Genomic DNA, 20630 nt, shown 5'->3' with positions numbered 1-20630 from the left:
TTCATTTCATGTCTTTGTAGTTGAAATTACGTGGAGTGTGATCCTCGTATAATGGGACACCTAAGTGGACATTTGTCACGTTTTGAGTAATTTTCTGGTCTTTTGCGTAACGATGTGGGTCCCATTTGCTTTAGTTTGTGGGACGTATGTTAGATATCAACGGCCCAGAAAGCACATTGACAGGACAATTCATAATTCTAACCGTTCGATGAAGAGTTTGCATATGTGAAGATAGGAAGTTATCCTACGTTGAACAGCCAAAAATTAACGATCAATTAGAAGATTGTGAGACTTGTTGTATCTATGGTAGTGTACCTTAAAGATCAAGCTTGTACAGAAATTCAGATGTATAACCCATAAGAAAATAATTTATACATCTCCCGTCCCACTGAATTTCGGGTTGAGATTTGTTTCATTAGAAGGTAGACATCCAGAGTGATGGGGTATAAAAAACAGCAGCCAATCAGCTGTTGACACGTGGCCCCAGGATGGCCCACCACAAGCCCAACTGTTGCGCAGGGGCACTCTGGTAATTTCTTGAAGAGTAGGTAATCCTAAACCCGTAAAAGGTCGACACCTGTCCTGGGGTAGGTAATCCAACCACCCCAGGTTTCCCTCTATAAAAGGCCTTTTAAGGCTCAAAACGGCAGGTGAATAACTTCTCAACCAACTCTTAAAAAACTCGCTCTGCACTCCTGCTCATACTGACTTGAGTGTCGAATGGCCTGTCCGGAGTAATGACTCCGGATTGGTCTTCTGACCTCGTGTGCTCTTGTGCAGGGCTCAGCTCCTTCACTTCGGCTTCTCAGGTCCTCCAGCTCAGCTCTTACGTCACTGCCGTATCTGTTACCGATTTTAAGCCTAACACAGAGCATCAAAATGGAACTGAATTTTACTTGATTTGGTTTTAAAACAGCTAAGATATTCTTAAGAGTGCTGCTAAGGAGACCGAGAGTGGAACCGAGCAAATCCCCACATGCCACATGGCATGTGTGGGGGTTGGTTTTGCCAGTTTAGAGAAAATAAAGCCATAATTCAAGTAACAAGATTGCTATCGTGTGAAGAGCCTATTTCTTCTGTTTCACTCACGGTCCCCAACTCGGTTACCATATCGTTATTCATGTACTCGGTATATCCCCAACTATATCTTCCATAGACAGAGTCTATAAACAATAAGCAAAAAAGGGAATTTCGATTATTAGCTCAATTTGTTCATATCACCTAATTAAAGATGATATTTTATTCTCAAAATTTCAAAAGTACAACAGAAATGGTGTAATAGTGATGGTCGAAAATAAAAGTACAACATAAATGGTGTAATTGTGATGGTCGAAAATTTCATAAACCCCTTTCAGAGTGGGGGAATCATCAGCTTTTATGTTGGTACCCACACCATAGAAATATGAAAATGCAAGAAGATCTAGTCATTACACAAGAAAAAAAAAAACACACACACAGACACACACAACAGAGAGAGAGAGATGAATTACAAAGTAAATGGGCTTTGTTCCCGAAAACGGATACGGTTCTTCATGCCCATGTCTTCCCAAACAAGATTATTCCACCAGTTAGCCTCCCCTAAAATTTCCGGTGCGGTATTTTGATTGCCAATGTGAAGAGGAATCTTATGCAGCTTTAGACATCCTTTCGTTTTCAACTTCTCCAGTTTTGGCAAATACCCATTGCAAATGGTCTTTAGCATTGGTAGCTCCCATAGACATAAAGTGTGCAATAATGGGAATGCATCTTGGCCCACCTGATCTTCATAGAACAGTGTCTCTAATTTGTAACAGAATCTGATTTCAAGTATTTCTAGCTTCTCAAAACGTATTTCTGAAGAGAAAAGGTTCACAAGTCTTGGACAAGAGTCCAAATAGATGCTATTTAGGAGTGTAAAGCTTTTTCTCCCAAATTTTCCCTTGCACAGGACAGTTGCTTTAGTAAGATGGTAAACCCATAGCTTTTTTAGGCAGTGAAACACATCAATGTTCTCACTTTGTCCAATAACTAAACTTTTCATTTCGTGGCATTTCTCAATTCGACACTCTATAATTTTGCTCAGATTTTCAACTTCCAAATCAGATAGCGTGGTGATGAATTTGTTATTATGCAGATGGAAGAATTCAGTGTTGTAGAGAACTCCTCCAATTCCAATGAGAATACCTTTGCTCGTGTAAATCTCCAAACATTTGTCATAGTTTGTCGAAGGTGCAAAGTGTTTGGTTTTAATTTGGGCATAAATATCACCGTAATAAATTTGCTTGATCATGAAAGGATCATCTTTATCCTTGCATCGTTCTTCGTATGCACACACATAGAAATGAAATTTTTGGAAGTATTGTTCCCACAAGGGAGAGTGGGAATCCAATGTTTGAAAAATGCATGCATCATGTACAGAGATGAAATATCCATTTTTACCTTTCACTTGAGATTCCCTTGCCAAGTTCATGGAGCACTGATCCCAATTCAACTCTTTTGGGAGTCGACGTATCTCATTCCAATTGACAATCTCGAGGTGTTTTGTATCTATCAAGTCTAGACGCATTAGCTTCTTCAAATTTGTAATCTCTTCTGGGAGATTTTTTATCTTTGTACCCGAAAGATCAAGCATATGGAGATTTACAAGAGTTTCTAAGCCCTGCAACCTTTCCAAAGACAAACACCCCCTAACCGAGAAATGAGTGATGCCACTCGCATTTGGTACGTAAAAGTCTAGAAAACGAAGGTTACGCATATCCTCAAAGGACGCCTTTGGAATCAAACTTTTTATTGGGGTTCTTTTAAAATTGAGAATCTCGAGTTTAGCTTGTATTTGGGGCATGGGGAGACTTTCTAAGCAAGGACAATCATTTAGCGAGAGCATGCGGAGGTTGCTCAAGCAGGACAGGGATGGTGGAAGTGAGGAGATACGTGTAGAGGAGAGGTCAAGCACTTGAAGGCCTTTCATGTGCTCAAAAAATGTTTCAGGGATCATCTCCAGTGGATTGTGATCAAGCAACAAAGTGGTGAGTGTGGGGCATTTAGGAGGATGAACAGTGCACTTGCCATCTTCATCGTATGATAATGATGATGGGTGGAGGGGGGATCTTATTTCGTTCCGGGATAAGGAGATCATCTCCTTGTCCTCCCATTCCTCGGCCTTGGGAGGTTGTGTTAATCTCTCATTTGACGTTACCAGGAATCTATGCCGACGAGAAATTAACTTGTCCTCGATGAAATGGGGAACTACTGCTTGTTCTTCGCCAGTGTAAAATTTTCTATGTGTGACTAACATATGTCGTTCATGGAGCCCATCCAAAAGAGCTCTAGCCCATAACAAACCGTCATCGAGAACTCTTTCAAATCCAATTATATAGCCTTTGATGATCCAATGATGCATCAAATCAGCTGCGTCCACACCTTCAGGGAAAAGCAAACAAATCATCCAGCATTTCATGATTGTATCTCCAGTGAAATTAATCCCATTTCCAGAGAGGTCTGTAGACAAGTCATTTGCCTCTCCGGATAGTAGGTCCCAAACATCCTCCTCTGACAAACTCCTCCATGTTTCTTGCTCGATTATTCTTGTTTTTTTCTTCCTCCTGTCATTTTTTTCCTCCCCCGTGTCATAAAAAGGCGATTCTCGAAGCCTGATAACCTTGCTATCCCTATGTAATGCACCATCTTCAAGATACACAGGGAAAGTGTTACCCATTCTAACATCATCTAAAATCAACAAGATCCTCCCATCCATTAACATCCTCCTTAAGGTATAATAACTTGTTTTATGAGGAATGCGCAACTGGTCCCCTATTCTCAACATCAATTCAGCGCTAGTTGGGACCGGTACCCACGCTGTAAAATCAAAGAGAAGGGATTCTTTGGCTTCCTCCATCACTCGTCGCACGGCCCGCATTGTCATCGCGTAAATTATTGGATCACAAAATTGAGGACCAGAATCATTTCTGACAAAAACATCTATCCAAAAAACATCTGGATCTCTCAGACACTCCCAGATGTGTTGCCTCGTGCGCTCAAACACATTTCCAATTGTGTTTGTGTTTGTGTTTGAAGACATCTTCCTTTCTTTCTTTCCTTTTTTTTTCCAAATAAAACTCACAATCAAAAGCCAAATACAGTCTTCACTTGAGTTGTAGTTGTACTACCTATATAAAAGAACAAACAGTCAAGACACCATCAGCATAAAACAAAACAAGAATGCGTGTTATCCAAATTATCACTACCTAAGAAGCCAAACCCTTGCTTATTCTGAATGAAATGAATACAATGTTAGGCCCAGGTGGTGACAACCGAAGAGCGTTGAATCATCAAAACAAGATTAGAAGATTGTCAATGGTTGAACCATTGGGCTTACATGTTCAGTCGTGGCATGAGACACCGAATGAACATGTATCCCAATGCCCCCCTTAGGATACATGAGGGGCCTCTACCATGGCATAATGGTTCCCACTATTGATTGATCCGGACAGCTCATCTGCTAGCCCTTGATTTGGACCTTCAATGGCCCAAAAATCATGCCAATCATGCATTTGTAAGATCCAATGATGCAGGTTTTTTTTTATTCTGAGCATGGACAGTCAAGAGTTACATAGGAAAGGATTCATATCCAACCACAAAAAATAGATGTTATTGGATCATATGATTGAAAGACCTCATTTTTGGGCCATAGGAGATCCAGATAAATGCCAAGAAATGAACGGTCTGGATCAATCATAGGTAGGACCCCACTATTGCATAGGAGGGGGGCACACTGTATTACGAATTTACGATGAGGTCGGCCCCACTCATGTTTACTTTTCCTTTCCTCTTGATTTGGGATGAAATTGGAAGGTTATTATTTGGAAAATTCCGTGGCCTATTGGGTCAAACAAATATAGGGAAAAGCAAAGTAAAAGGACATATTTTCCTTTTTCTACCACTGTATGATTGCTATTTACTATTCACACACATGACGTTGTGGACTGTAATTTTTTCAAGTGCAGTTCATTATTTACTGTTTGGCTTTTCTCTCAAATCAAGAGTAAAGGGAAAGTAATGGGAATCTGTTTTCCGTCTAATTCTATATTCCGTACATCCAAATGGACGATTGTCTAAGTTAGGGGTGCAACTTGGGTCGGGCTCAAACCGAACCCGACAGATTCAACCCGATTTTGGCTCGGGTTGGGATAAGCCAACCCGATTTAATTTCGAGTTGGGTTAGGGTTGAGGCCTTGGCAACCCGACCCGACCTTTATTCAACTGAATTTTTCTGTTTTGCCCAAGGTGAACCCGAACCAACCCGACTCAACCCGACCCGATTTCGGGTAGACGGGTTGGGTTAGGGTTGAAAGATTTAGAGGCGGTTTAGGTTAGGGTTGGCCATCCTCAACCCGAGGCTCGGGTTGGGTTGGGTTAGGGTTGAGGGAATGATATCTCGGGTTGGGTTAGGGTTGGCCTCAACTTGATCCAACCCGACCCGAGTTGCACCCCTAGTCTAAGTACACAAGAGGGGGCTGTCCAAAGTAGGAAAAAGGGGTGAATATATCACTTGGCCTATTTTTTTTACGCAAGTATCAATTAGGGCTGCAACAGGGTCGGGTTTTTCAAAACCCAAGCCCAACCCTGGATCCCATTATCTCGGCCCTGACCTGCCCTGACCCTGAGTCAGGGCCGAAAAACCTCAACCCATTGCCCGCCCTACAGGGCTCAATGTTGGCCCTGGCCCGCCCTGATTGGGCCGGGCCGGCCCTAATTGACCCTAGTGCAAAAATACATGTTAAGAGTGCCAACAATAAAGCAACCACTTATCATATAGAACAAAATGATAAATAAACAGTGAAAGGGAACAAAATTAGACAATATGAATTCAACAACATGACGGGCAACAGAGACAATTAATAATAATAATATAAAGAAACATCAATCCAAGATAATAGAAAACATTAGCAAAAGAAACATGCACAAATGGTTCAATTCTATAATAGAAAACTTAGGGTCGGGCCGGGTCATGGTGACCCGAGGCATTAACCCAGAACTCGACGACCTGAGTCGGGGTCTAAAAAAATGAACCCTGCCCGCCCTCAGGGTTGGAAAATCCAATCCAGCCCTGACCCTGTTCGGGCTCAGGGCGGGTCAGGGCCAAACTTGAACCCCTAGTATCAATCATATCGGCAAAAAGAGGTGGGCCTACTTTAGTTGATCTAATTGTAATGCTTGAGATTACGGTGTCAGAAAATACAAAATGGTCAAAGTGAGCGCTGTGGCCACCTCTCCTGATTTTGTATGGGAAGTGATATATCTTAGCCCCTTTTTTAAAACTTGGAACAGCCACCTCTAGTGTATGTATGACTACTCTTTAAACAAGAGGGAGCTGTCCCAAGTAATAAAAAGAGGTGAATATTCCCCCATTAAATATCTTATAAATATAGTTTTTTTTTATATCAATCAAATAAATATCTTATACATTGCTATTAAATACCTTAATATATAAATTTTTTTACTACTGTTAAATATCATATGCAATTACATTTATATTTAGGGGAATGATATCCCCCCTTTAACGTTATTCGTTAAGTTTTAAAGGCAAAGAAAAACGTTAAAGGCAGAGAACCATTCTCACAGAAACCATTAAAGGAGGGGATTTTATCCGTTAGAGCGGGAGGGGGGTATCATTTCCCTTATATTAAACTGTTAAGTAGCTTATATAATATGTAAATGAATAATGCTAGCAGAACCGGGAGTAAGACCGAAGAGGGACCCAAACAAATGGGTTCTAGACACAACATCACAAGCCATATTCTCATTGTTGGTCTCTCCCATCGGTCTTACTCTCGGTCACCATATCTTTTCCTATGTAAATTTCTTTTTATGTATAGACACTACAAGAAAAGTGACTTTCACCGACGTTTTTGTAGCGACATTCCATTAAACCGTGGTTAATAACATATATGCACCGACGTTCATAAAAGAAACGTCGGTGTATGGATGTTACCTCACGAAAGCCTTCACCTGCCTTAAAAATCACTAATTTATTATTAGCGACGTTATTGAAACGTCATTAAAGGTTAATATTTTCCGACGCTTATTATTTAAAACGTCGCTGAATTAGAAAACACCGACATATATTTATAAACGTCGGTGATTAGTGTTAAAAGTAGGAAATTTTAGGGAGTTCTTCTCTCATTGGCGCCACTACGGGCTCCCTCTTTTGTTTTCTCTTTTTGGTTTTTAGGGTTTTTTAACAACCTCTTCCTTGGATTCCGTCCGTCCACAACTCTAAATCCTGGGCATTTTAGCTACCAAATCTCTCAAATCTCTCTTAGAAGGTATGTTATTAGGGTTATTATCAGTTTTTTTTGTTACAGACCTTTTGGGTATTTTTCAGTTTTTTTTTCTATTCAAACGAATTTGGGTTAATCTCCCTATTCTAACACATGTAATCTATCTCTTTAGGGTTTTCCTCAGATTCTCTGATTGTAATAGGGGTTCGGTGGGGTTAAGGTTGTGATTCCGGTGGGGATTTGGGTATGGCTTGGGCTTTCTATTGAGATCTGACCTAGGGTTTCTCTTTTTCTTTCCTTCTTTTTCCTTTTGACTATATCCCACTTTGTTAATTTCTTCTTCTGCTCTTATTTTAGGAGAGACATTGTGATATTTGTGGTGTCGGAGTTGTTGCTGTGAATCAGCATCCTTTGAGGAAGAGCACGGCATTTCTGCTCGGCAACGAGGTAAAAGACAAGTCGCTATTTGATGAAATGCCTCTGTTATTGGACTTTGATGTCGTTCTTGAAGGTTAGGATTTTTGAAATATATATTAAAAGAAACAGAAAGAGAGAAGGAAAAAGCTTGATAAGTGCATGTTAGTGATATATGGGGTTTGCTAGTATGTAGTTATTATGTGGTTGTGGATATGTGTTTTAGATTTTGATTCTGATGGGGTATATGAGGGTGTGTTTGGCAATGATTCTGCTCCTGCTTCCTGGTATTGATTTTGATTTCTGATTCTGCTTTTGATTCTGATTCTGATTTTAATTGTTTGAATAAGGTAAGATCTATTGCACTGGTTATGATTTGATGATCCTTACTTCTGTTCCTAAAGCATGTTCTTGATATCTTATATATCTCAGTTTTTATGAATTCTTTGGTGCACAGATGTTGTGTAATTCCTGTTTTGGGAGCTTTGGTTTATATGGATTGTTCTGTCATATCATAATGTTTAGAGATCTATGAGGTTGTTAGGTTCAGAGCTTTATTGTTTAGGAAAATTAAAATGAGTAGATTCTTTGAAGGAATAAAAGCGATGGAGTTTTTTTTTCTGACAAGGTTCATGTATATTTTAGCTCGAGAATTTAGGTTTTGATCTTAATTTCTATTTTGATCTATGTGTTTACAATGTTTCCTAAAATCTTCAAATGTCTATTTGAATAATTCTTTAATCAATTTAGAGGATATATTTTTATCTCTTTGTATTGTACTCACCATAGATTTTATCATCATGACAAAATTCTGAGCATTAGGATTGTGGTTTGATATCCTTTGTTTTTATTTTCAATTTAAAAATCTAAAAATCAAATGTATTCTTGGTCTTTCGAGCTAATTGTATAAGAATGAATGAGCTGTTTTCTTCTTTTTTTACTCAAGTTGGAAATGTTTCTCGTCATATTGGAGGTTTGAGTTTTTTTTTTAAGTTCAGATTTGTCTCTATAAATGAGGATAGTAGTAATGGAAACTATAAATAAAAACTTATGCATGTAGTGAAAGAGGTTTTACTTACATCAATTCTTTTGATTTTGTCTGATGATAATGTAAGTTGGTCAGTGCATCTCAATAACTCTTATTCAAAACTTATTTATGTGTCTAATTGTAAGTAAAATTCTATTTTGTTGAGAAAAATTTTAGAACAAGATTCTGGTAGATTTTATTCCTAATACACATTTGGTTCAAGAGATGTATTCATATAGGTTACGGAAGGAAGGCTAGTGTGTCTTTTAAGGGACATACTAGCCTAAGTTGGTTTCAATGTTCTTACATTATCATTGAATTTATTCTTTTCAATCAATTGAGTGAATTTTTTTATATTGAAACTAAGTTAAGGCTTTGGCCAAATGCCAATACTTGATAGTGTTTATACTGTTTCTTTTGTTGGTTCACTCATTAGATAGAAATAGTGAATTAGTTCTCTCTGATAATCATGATGTGTTCTGTGTACATTGTATACCTTGGTCTCAAATAATACTTACTCGGGGGAATGGAGCATATCTTTACTTGATTTTAAGAGGAAGAGCTATAGTTATTTGAGAAGGGTAGCGATTGTTTCAATATTTCTTATCATATCTTATTATCTACTTAATTTTGGCTTATGTGAATATCATTAGTTAACTGTACATTTATAAATGCTAGGCCTTGCTTTCTTCTTTCGATTTTCCTTGTAAAACACATTCAAAATTTTGCAGAAGAATAAATAGGAGGTTTTTCTTTCTATATAACCCTGTGAAAAGATTTTGCAACAGTTTTTTCCCAAAAAACTTTGTTTGTGAGATTGCATGAACAAGTTTATGGACGTTTATCAAATTGATGATTTTGCCTTCCACTTGGTTGTTCATTATTTTATTTGGTCCCTAAGTTTTACGTCTGCACTTTCATATCAATTGGCTTTAATGCATTTAATGTTGAATGGCATGTTTGAGCCATGGTCACATTCTGTGTAATTTGGTGTGTCATTTGAATACTGAAGGATATGTTGAGTTAAGATGATTGTATGGATAGAGCAAAGTCTGCCAGGGGGATTTATGTGATCATTTTTTTTAAGAGTTGCACTAAACTGATTTAGTTGTTTGTGGAGAATGATATCAGCCCCTGTTAGAGCTACCTCCATATTGTTAGGGCTTTGGGAATCCTAATAGAGAAGTTAGAAAGCTGAGAAGAGAGTTCGGATCTTGAAATACACAGAGAGAAAGAGAAGGGAACCTTTCTTCCTCGGCAAATTGTGCCGGAATCTGGCACCTGCTCCTACCATTACAATTTTCACAGCAGCCCTACTTCCACCATTTTTTTTATCACCCAAACCCACTTCATGTACTCTATTTTTCTACTTCCTATCACAGCCACCATTATTATCACTTAGCCTTCATCTATCACCCACATTCCTTCACCTTCATAACTACTCTTTCCTACCATCACCACCGAATCCCCATCTTTATTCCTCTGCCATAATTTTCAATAGAGTCATGCCACAATGTATTGGTTGTTCTTGCACATGTACTCAGGTAATCCTTTACCCTTTTTACTGTTTATGATTCCTATGAAAATTAAGCCTGTCTTGTTAGGCTAAGTTTTCGAAGTGTTTTGCTGCCTACTGTTTCAATTTCTCTACATAACATGATTTTAAATGATCTAATGGAAATTCAAGTGGTTGGTTTATGAAACTTCTCCATTGTTTCTTAAGGAAAAGAATGCATTAATTCCCTGTTGTTCCTTGGGTCACTCCTTTTAGCTATATTTGTGATTATTCTTTAACGCTAAGATTGGGTGATCCAAATAAAAATAAGGCAACTGCATGATCACTTTATTTTGACCTGTTAGATCAATTGATTTTGAACTAGCCATTACACATGCGTTCTATGGCTCAATGATATGGTGAAGGTATTTCAGCAATTAAGTGATTGCCACCTTGTGGATGAATTGGGAGTATATTGTCAAGGCCAACTTCAGATAAATTGGGAGTACTGAAGCATAGAAGGCATGGGTGATGGGCCTCCTTCCTTTACTTTCCTTTAGCACATAGTGAACAGACTGTTTTCGAACAGACTCATGGTTGCCAACTTTAGGGGTCATTTCCATATTACTGCATGGGAACCAGGTAGGCCTCGGTATACTTCCAGACTTCATTGCTTCCATTGGCTTCTGACACCAGCCACAAATCTAGTTTTTTTTAATGGTCAGCCACAAATTCAGGCTCCTGCCAGTTGGAATCTTAGGGACTGAGAGAATGGAAAATAGTCTTGTGCTCTACGTATCCTTTTGGTTGGAGGATTACTCTCATCAAGTCTTCTCTTTCCAACTTGCCGATGTATTTGATTGTTCAAAATTTTAGGAGTTGTAATTAATACGATTGAAAAGCTACCCCTGGATTTTTTTCTCAGAAGCAGCTAAAACACTTGTTGAAGGGGGTGAAAGTGAATAAACCCAAACTGTATGGAGAACTTGGTATGGGAAGCTTAACATTAAGGAATAAGGATCTCTTAGGAAAGGGGTTTTGAAAATTGGGAGAGAGGGGGCCTTACACAATTGTTATTGCTATTGGGGATGAAAGTGAATGATATGATCCGACCGTTGGATCATCATTTTATTACCTAGCATGTTGATTATTTTTGTTTATTTGAGGATTATTGGACATATAGAATTTTTCCCATTAATGGTTTATCTTTAAGGCTAATCTACATGATTCCCTATGCTGAATTTTTTCACTAAATGTTTGTTTTACTGTTTATGGTTTTGGTTTGGCTATGTGAATGTGAAAATTTGGTCCCATTGAGCTCTGACTCTTAATAGTTAATACTTATTACAAAAAAAACTATTAAAAATTATATAAAATGGACATTTTGTTGTATTCAACATCTTATCAGGCAATCAAGGCTTAACTAATTGTCAGAATGCAAGAGTATTTTATAGCTTTAGCAGTTTCCCTTTTTACTTCCATCTAGAATAGTAAGCTACTATGATATTTCTTCTTTTATTTAGTGCAAGGATGGTATGTTAGTACACTCACCTTATTGAGCAGCACCTTGCAGGAAATGGCGGCTTTTATTCCTCTTAAATGCATGGTATTTCTTCCTCATAAATAAAGGAATGAGAGTCAACTGTGGCTGCTATTGATGTTGGAATGTCTTTGAGTTTCAACCTTTTTCTCCACTCTCTTCCTCTTGTTGCATGAGATCTTGGTTGCTTCATGAGATCCTAGGAAGAAGAAACATAGATTGTGATTGGGGGCCTTTGGGACACTTGCAATACACCTACTAGATCAGTTCCTACTGCACTTTATAAGTCTGTAATCAGCCCTACAAACCTCAGCAAACTGCTATTGCTGCCCGGGAAATAAATTCCTTTCCACCACCTTCTTTTCCATTGTCTTTAATGACCAACCATCTTAAAACAATGCAGAATTTCAGAACTCGTAGCACTTGCAAAACAGCCACTTTTACTCAAATTTCAGCAAGTATATTGTTGAATAGTCATCACCATTTAGAGTCTTCCCTTTCGCAATTTCATCGTCTTTTCGAGCTTCAATCGGGCAAAGTATCAGCGACATCCATTATCTTTTCTCACGCTGCAATCCAGGTTAGTATGCTGCCACAAAAGTGCAAATCCTACATCTTGTTTTTTTTTCACCTTGATGGCAACCACACAGCCCCACTATATTTTCTTACTTTTATCAACCAGTCTCATTACCCTTGATGTCCTTCAATACTAGTTGATTGGATGCTCATTTCTTGATCAGCCAACGCCACATTCTCCGTTGACAGCAGCCCTTATTTTATTTCTTTTCATCTCCAATCCTACTGCTAGTCGTTTGGTTGATATCCATTGAGGCTGCCATTAGCATTAGTAAACTACTTCTTGGGAGTTGTCTCCATCACGGCCTCCTGCCCTTTATTTCTGAAGCCCATTAACGGTCATGTGCCTCTTCTCTAAATAGATTCTTTCCTCTCGTTTAACGATAAAACTACTGTTCTATCTTAATTCTCTAGAATGTCTTAAATCTAGTTGCCTTTAGTAGGATCATAGTTATCCTTACTCCGTTCTTTACACTTCTTCTTCTTAATAACCTCCTTAGCACTTGGCTGTAGTGAAGGATTCTGCTCCTTTGGTCACCATCACCATATATGGTATCAAAAGCACAGTTTCTTCCTACTAATTAAAAAAGCATATCTATTGCTTTTTCTTATATGGATTTTATCACGTATCTTTGTTGTAAGTTAAGGCATGTTTATCAAGAGCAACTTAGTCCTTAGATCGTATGTAATCTCGTGGTTAAGATTAAGCATAATATTCTCGAAAGTATGTTATCTCAAACACCACCACAACTTAGATGTCCATTATTGTTTTTCTTGTAAGGATATGCTAGCATTACCATTCAAAAAAAAAGAGAGGATACACTAGCATTTTTTCCCATTTTGCTCGTAATCCATGTTTCACAAATTCTATTGAATAGGCGAAGTACTCATGTCAGATTCTTTTGTAGAGTTATTGAATTATTTGTTGATATGTACAAGATTCAAATATAGCCTTATCTTCGATGAGATGGTGCATCTCTAGTTGGAATGGATCAAGATGTATTATTTGCAGTTCTTATGTATTTATGGTATTCATGTCTTAATGCAGGAGATTATTTCCTATTTATGTATGAACATGAATGCTTTCCCTATATATTTTTATGTTATCTAATATCATGATTTTTGGTACACAGGAGCGAGACGAACTTGTGGAAATATATGGGGGCATAGGATGTGATATTCATCCGATTGACAAATGTATGTGAGGAGTTTGTATCATCACGTCTACTCTCTCGGTTTATCTATTTGTATCCTGTATGTCAAGACATGCGAATATATGCAAGAAGTTTTTGTGTAGCAAATCACAAGAGGGGAACATATATCCAAGGCTTTTTTGAAGTGATTGGATTACATTTTTGACTGGGCTATAGTTTTTGTTATTGTTTTGTGAATGTGATGTGCATATACAGGTTTTATGTATATTGTAAGGAAGTTTATAAACAGGTTTTACTAAAAGTACCAGCAGCGGTTTTGGTGACTTTTAGCAGCGGTTATGACCGCTGCCAAAGACCATTTTTGTTGTAGTGATGGAAATGGTTTGTTTGATGACTTTGGATGCCAATATATATGTACATGTTACTTTCTAATGGGTAAATGTTTTGGTTAATTTTACATAGAAATGATTTGTTTGATGACTTTGGATGCCTTATTTTTCTCTTGTTTAGATGCCAACAGATTCATATTATTTTCTAATGGGTACAGGATTTATACAGGTTCTAAGTCCCCCAAGTTGCTGCTCTGTTTATTTACAAAAAAAAAAAAAAAAAATACTATTCACCGGCGGTCATAAAACTGTCGGTAAATCTAAAAACTCTACGCCTCTAAAACTTTCACCGACGGTTATAACCGCCGGTGTATGTCATAAATACCGACGGTACGAATGAGCGTCGGTATATAGGAACGGAAAAAGTCCATCCAAGAGTCATTTACAGCCATTTAGCGACGCTCATGACCGCCGGTGTAAAATACGTTTACCGACAGTTCATTCAACCGTCGGTGAATGTTTCTTTCCAAGCCAATTTTTCTGTCACTTTACCGATGTTTCAAAGCGTCGGTATAAAGCCATACACCGACGGTTATTAAACAACGTCGGTAAAATGGTTTAGTCACGGTGAAATTACCGACGCTACGACAAACCGTCGGGGTTACTTAAAGCGACGTTTTTACTGGTTTTTACCGACGGTCGTGACCGTCGCTGAATCTCCTTTTTCTTGTAGTGAGAGATCTAACATATAAACACATCTAATCTGATTGATCAAATAGATCTAACAATTTAATAATCTATCTTTAGATCTATGTTTAAATCTTTATGAAGCTAACTAATCTAACCACATAGATTACTAGAATACAAAACAAATTTTAGATCATACCTCTTTCTAGTTTCGATCAATATTTTGATGTCCTAACTTGATATGGTTGGCCTACACTTATCCATAATTATTAATTAATCAAGGTGCACTAATTACGCAATTATACTAGTTATAATCACTTTCAGATTATGGAAACTTCCTAAAAGTTAAGACCTTATAATGTATAAACTTTGGATATACAAATGTACCCGACTACCCCCTTCCTACTTACTATGGTTATGTTGTTAAGTCAAGTCACGAGTAGGGGTGGCAATGGTTCGGTTCGGTTTGACCCCCAAACCGAACCGAACCGAACTTTGAATCGGTTTGATTTTACCAAACCAAAACCGAACCAAAACTGAATTTTCGGTTCGGTTTCGGTTCGGTTCCGCCAATTTTGCCACCCTTTACTCATAATAATTGCAAATATTCGGTTTCGGTTCGGTTTGATACCCAAACCGAACCAAACCGAAATTTGAATCGGTTTGGTTTAACCAAACCGAAACCGAATTTTCGGCTCGGTTCCGGTTCGGTTCGGCCAATTTTGCCACCCCTAGTCACGCGTTTAGATTAAATTGAAGGGAATGTAAACCGAGATTTTATACCGTGTAAGCCCTTATAGTACCTTATTTTTCAAATAGTACTGTACAGACCACACTATAGGGTAATCCAAACCGTCCATATGATGGGCCATAATGTAAATAGGTTGTGCCAAAAAAATCATTTCCATAGGATGATCCCAACCCTCCAATCTATAGATGAACTGCTTATTTATGGAAACCTCTAGAGATCGGAGGGCTAGGATCATCCTATGGAAATGATTTTTTGGGCACAACCTATTTATGTTATGGCCCATCATATGGACGGTTTGGATCATCCTACAGTGTGGTTCGAATAATAAGGGACTATGAGGGCTTACACAGTATAAAATCTCATGCAAACCAGTAATGAGATAAAAGGGGGAAAGTAAGTGAGTTTACTTCACCCACTGAACAGGCATATGTGGTTTTCGAGTAGGAGGTAAACAAATGTTTTACCCCCCATTTACCCAACTAGAACAAACCCCCTATCAGATATCTTAACAAATGTAAATCTTCATAAGAGTATTAAGTATATTACAAATATAACTTCACCTTTAGCCATCCTATTAAAAATCTTGGAGTTAAAAAAAGAGTTGGAGCAAGGTAGTTACCTGAAAATTTTGCCGGTCACTCAGGGCCAATGTAGTAGTAGCAATTGAGAGAAAGGAACCTCTTGTACTTCTTTTATTTCTATCAATAAAAAATTTAGGATCTTATAATCGTTTCCACACTATTAGGTCTTGGGCTATGATACGAATGTTTTTTTTATGTGTTTCAAATGTAGGATGAAGAAGTAGCTTGCTACTTATAACACTTAAAAAGGGATTGGAATTCTTTTCTTGATACATGAGAAGAGTAGTCATGATTAAAAATAAAAAGAAAAATTAAAGTTAGAGATGATAACTTGCATGAGAGGGTGAGGAATACAAGAAAGGGATTAGTCTTTTTAAAGCAAAGAATAAATCCTACTATTGCAACTATGACATAGATTTTTATTTTATTATTTTTTTTTTGGGGGGGGGGGGGGCGGGGGGTGATTACTTGTGAAACTACCGGTTACTCCAAAAGCTTAAGCTGTTGGAGAAGACTTTATTTATTCTTATATACTTTAACATTACTTGTTAAACTAAGTTCCTCCCCCCAACTAACGGTTTCTGTGAGAATGGTTCACTGCTTGAGGATAAATTCACCCCCTTTAACATTTTTCGCTGCCTTTAAAACTTAACAAATAACGTTAAGGTGTGTGTGAGTGAGTGTGTGTGGTCGTGGTGAGTGGGGGAGTAGGCGTAGGCGTATGGGTAGGGTTGCAACTTGGGTTGGGTTTTACCCGACCCGCATCGACCTGACCCAAAAATAGCTTGGGTTGGGCTCATGTTTCTCGGGTTTCGCGTCGAGCCGAGTCTACGATCCAAAAGCCCGCATGAGTCTCGGGTCGAGCCGGGTTTGAAGGGGCCCGACCTGACCTGAGTTACTTAAGTTATTTTTTCTAAAATTTTGTTACTTTACAAGTAAAAACTTAAAAGTAAAACTCACGCACGCAAGCAATCACAGGGACTCTTTCCATCTTCTGTTCGTTTTCCCTCTTTAGCTCTAGGGTTTCAAGTTTCAACTAAATAGTTAATGCACTAAATAGTTTGTTGTTTATCTCATATGAGTATAATCATTTTCATTTGGTAATGCATCAATTTATTCTCTTTGGACTAGTTATTAGTTAATACAGTAAAGAGTTTGCCATGCTTGAGTATTTCTACTTCTATGAGTTGAGTAGCCTTGCCAAACAAGAGTTTTTCCTTAAAAAATTGCATCAACGTAAAAAGACCCGACCCGAGATTTATCACGGGTAGGGCGGGTTTGGGAATCGTGGGTTTTCCGGAAAAAAAAACCCGACCCGAGATATTTCTCAAGTACGGTAGGGTTCTTTAAAACCCGACCCGCCCGACCCGAGTTGTAGCCCTAGGTATGGGTATCCGTCAGAGTGGGGGGAAATATCATTTCCCTAAATCCGTTTGGTTGCCAGTAAATTTTTTATCTTATGAGCTTTTTAATCCCAACAGTAAAGTCAACGGGATTTGTTATGTTTTTTTTCTCCTACAATTCCTAAAATTCCCGCCAAAATTTAGGGTGTCATTACCAAATATGGGAAGCGAGGAGAGAGAGGGAAGAGAGAGGACATCATTCCCTAGGAAAGAGAAAGAAGGGACAAGGAGTAGGGGTGTTCATTATTCGGTTAAAACCGAATAACCGAACCGAACCGAATTGGTTCGGTTCGGTTCGGTTCGGGTTTTTTCCGTTTCGGTTCGGTTTCGGTTTTTTTTATTTGGCAATTCGGTTATTCGGTTTCGGTTTCGGTTAACCGAAATAATGATAAAAATTCGGTTAACCGAAAAAATCGAAATAATGATAAAAATCATTATTTTTTTCAAAAAAAAGTATGATATGGGCACTCCAAAGGATGATCAAAACCGTCCATCTGATTGATCTCCATCTGATTGATCACAACTTAATTAGGTTGTGCTCCAAAAATCATTTCGATTGGATGATCCTAGCCCTTCGATCGAAACCAAGATTTTGCTTTTTAATCTGTTCAGTTTCGGTTTGGTTTTGAAAATTTTCGGTTCGGTTCGGTTTCGGTTACCGAAATTTGATAACCGAAATTATTTCGGTTCGGTTATAACTGAATAACCACGCCTAACAAAGAGTCCATGTCATACTCATAAGCAATCATTACAAGAGTGGAATTAAAAAAATTCTAGTGCTAAAAGGCAACCAAATATGGGATGGGACAAAAACTTTACTAAAAACTTCTAGGTTTTAAATTTTACTTGGAAAATGATAAAAGTACTTATTTCTCATAGAAATTTGCCAAAATAGACCTTTTTCATATAATATAAAATATCCTATCTCATAAAATGACAAAAATGCCCCTTCCTGTGTTAAAAATACCGCTACCTTTTGAAAAATGATAAAAATATTCAAACCTAATGACAAATACCCAAATTACACGTTTCGCATAGAAAAACCCTATCTCAATCGAAAGTGAATAAAATGCCCCTGTCTTATTAAAAAAACTGATAAAAATATAAGAAAAACGGTATATTTATCCTCTATAAATTATAAGGGATATGCTAAGGTCCATCGCAAAAGGCTTTTCACGGCTGGGCTGTCGCAGTTTAGACCAGCCACCTCGTGAATGGAGACAACAGCTTTTGTCTCCATTCACGAGGTGACTGGTCTGACGTGCAACAGACCAGCCGCGAAAAACCTTTTGCGATGGACACTAGCAATTCCCAAATTAAAAATATCATTGTCACATCCTATTAGTTGGTTGGAGAGACTCCAAACAATGTTATTGTTGCCCAGCCACCAAAGGTGAATTATCCATTTTATTGAGAATTAACTGGTGAAATAAGGTATTTTAGTAGTGACACCACCCCAAATCATTAGAAAAAATACTATTAGACAAAAATAAAAATGGCCCACACAAATGATATCTAAAGGGCGTGGGTCCCATATATTGTAATTGTTTGATGTGAGTAATACAATAACACTATATGGAATGTCATTTAGTTGTATGTGGGGCCTACTTAGATGATTTCTAGTAGGCATGGGTCCCACATATTGTGTACCTCTCGACTGAGTTTGGGGACTATCTACAGGCGAGTGGGATCGTCTCTTAGTGGACTCCACCTACAAAGCCGGAGCACAATAGTGTAGCAAAGAAGAGAAATTAGACATCGTTGGACATGGTCTATTCAATGATGAGCTTCGCCAGTGGACAGATGTTTCTTTGGGGCTACGCCTGGAAATGATGCTTTACGTTCTCAACCGAGTCAGACTAAGTCGGAGCCTAGAACTCTATATGAGATGTGGAAGGGTAGGATATATACCTACATTGAATCATCTGGGGATATCGGGTTGTATGGTACACATGAAAGTATTGACGTTGATAAGTTGGAGATGAGGATCGAAAAGTGTGTCTTTATTGGATATCCCAAAAAAACTAGAGTTTATTATTTTTATAACCTAGGTAAACAAAATATTTTGTGAGCAAGAATGCCGTGTTCTTAGAAGAAGAGTTCATCATGAACGCTAATAAGAAGGATAAGGTTGCCTTGGATATACGAGGATGTAGAGTAGGAACCCACACAACCTATTCCAGCCCTCCCATGTAATACTAGGGACATCAGGGCACCTGATAGAATTGTCTATCTTGGAGAAACTTATAGTATGGTCTTTGATGGGATCAAGACCGATTACCTTAACTACAAGGAGAAGATGTCGGATATCGATGCAGACAGATGTTAGTCGTAATGAAATTAGAGATAGACTCGATGGATTCGAATGGGGTCTAGACTCCAATGGATCTACCAGAGGGTGTTAAGCCCATGGATTCAAGTAGATCTATAAGTGGAAGAAGGGCTTAGATGGGAAGGTAGAGACCTTCAAAGCTAGGCTCGTGGCGAAATGTTGTAGTCAAAAGGCTAGAATAGACTATGAGGAGAACTTTTCGGATGTGGCCATGCTTAAGCCCATCAGGATTTTATTGGCGATAGTCGCACATTACGATTATGTGATTTGACAGATGGACGTCAAAACCATCGTTCTAAGATCTTGATGGCTAGTTGGAAACGGAGTGATGCGCGCATAAGGTCTCTTTTGTAGTTGGTGTAGAGATGAGTTTTTCAGAATGCAGACAATGTCGAGGTGATAGTTCTTGCAATGAGGATGATGGATCGAGATCTCTCTCCATGGTTGACTAGGCGAGTCAACGGGTTAGTAGCTACACATGTGCATTAGCCGTGTTGATCGAATCTAGAGGAGTCAGAACCAGAATGATTCGAGGGTGTATAGTTGGTATTTCAGAAGACCAATGGTGGTTTGCGATGACGACAAACCGGTGGCAACATCAATGGGAAATCTTCAGGTGGTTGGGAAACAAGCCAAGGTGGAGATTGTTGGGAAAGTTGCCTTGTTTTTCAAGTCTCCTATTTAGAGTGGGAAGGAAAAAACGAGAAAGGAAAGTTTTTTTAGGGTTTTGGAAAACCTAAGTATAAAAAGGAGAGAGAAGCTTTTTTTCTCTTCGGCGGGTAGCCCTTTTGTGTGTTGGCTGAAAAGGGGAGGTTTTAGAGAAAGAACGAGAAAAGACTGTTCTCGGATTCCTCGGGGTTTCTCTTGGTTATCTCTCGGTCTACAATCTTGGGTGAGAGAAGCAAGGAAAGAGTTGCGGGTTTGGGTTTAATCTATTGTAATCCTTGCATGTATATTGTTTTTCTCATAATGGATGGTTGTGTTTCTCGCTCGTGGATGTAGGCAATTGGCCGAACCACAAAAAATATATCGGTGTGCATCTTGTGGTTTGTGTCTGTCTTTACTTTTCTGTTAATTTGTGC

At 38.4% G+C, this 20630-nt stretch overlaps 1 protein-coding gene and 1 long non-coding RNA gene across 2 annotated transcripts; one reads left to right on the top strand and one right to left on the bottom strand.

Annotated features, from left to right (window-relative positions):
- Nucleotides 1-1486: 1486 nt before the first annotated feature.
- Nucleotides 1487-3901, bottom strand: LOC143890632 (putative disease resistance protein At1g61300). The gene has a single exon (XM_077395330.1). The coding sequence runs from the start codon at nt 3899-3901 to the stop codon at nt 1487-1489; it is 2415 nt and encodes an 804-aa protein (XP_077251445.1).
- Nucleotides 3902-6861: 2960 nt separating this feature from the next.
- On the top strand, nt 6862-13945 carry LOC143889612 (uncharacterized). The gene is made up of 4 exons (XR_013254869.1): nt 6862-7304; nt 7432-7503; nt 7617-7706; nt 13445-13945. It is a non-coding gene; the product is annotated as an uncharacterized LOC143889612 (long non-coding RNA).
- Nucleotides 13946-20630: the final 6685 nt, after the last annotated feature.

Source organism: Tasmannia lanceolata, unplaced genomic scaffold (genome assembly GCF_043159265.1).
Source record: "Tasmannia lanceolata isolate RefF3 unplaced genomic scaffold, GAP_Taslan_0.1 ptg000013l, whole genome shotgun sequence".
Lineage (NCBI taxonomy): Eukaryota > Viridiplantae > Streptophyta > Magnoliopsida > Canellales > Winteraceae > Tasmannia > Tasmannia lanceolata.
This window is presented reverse-complemented; position numbering and strand designations above follow the sequence as displayed.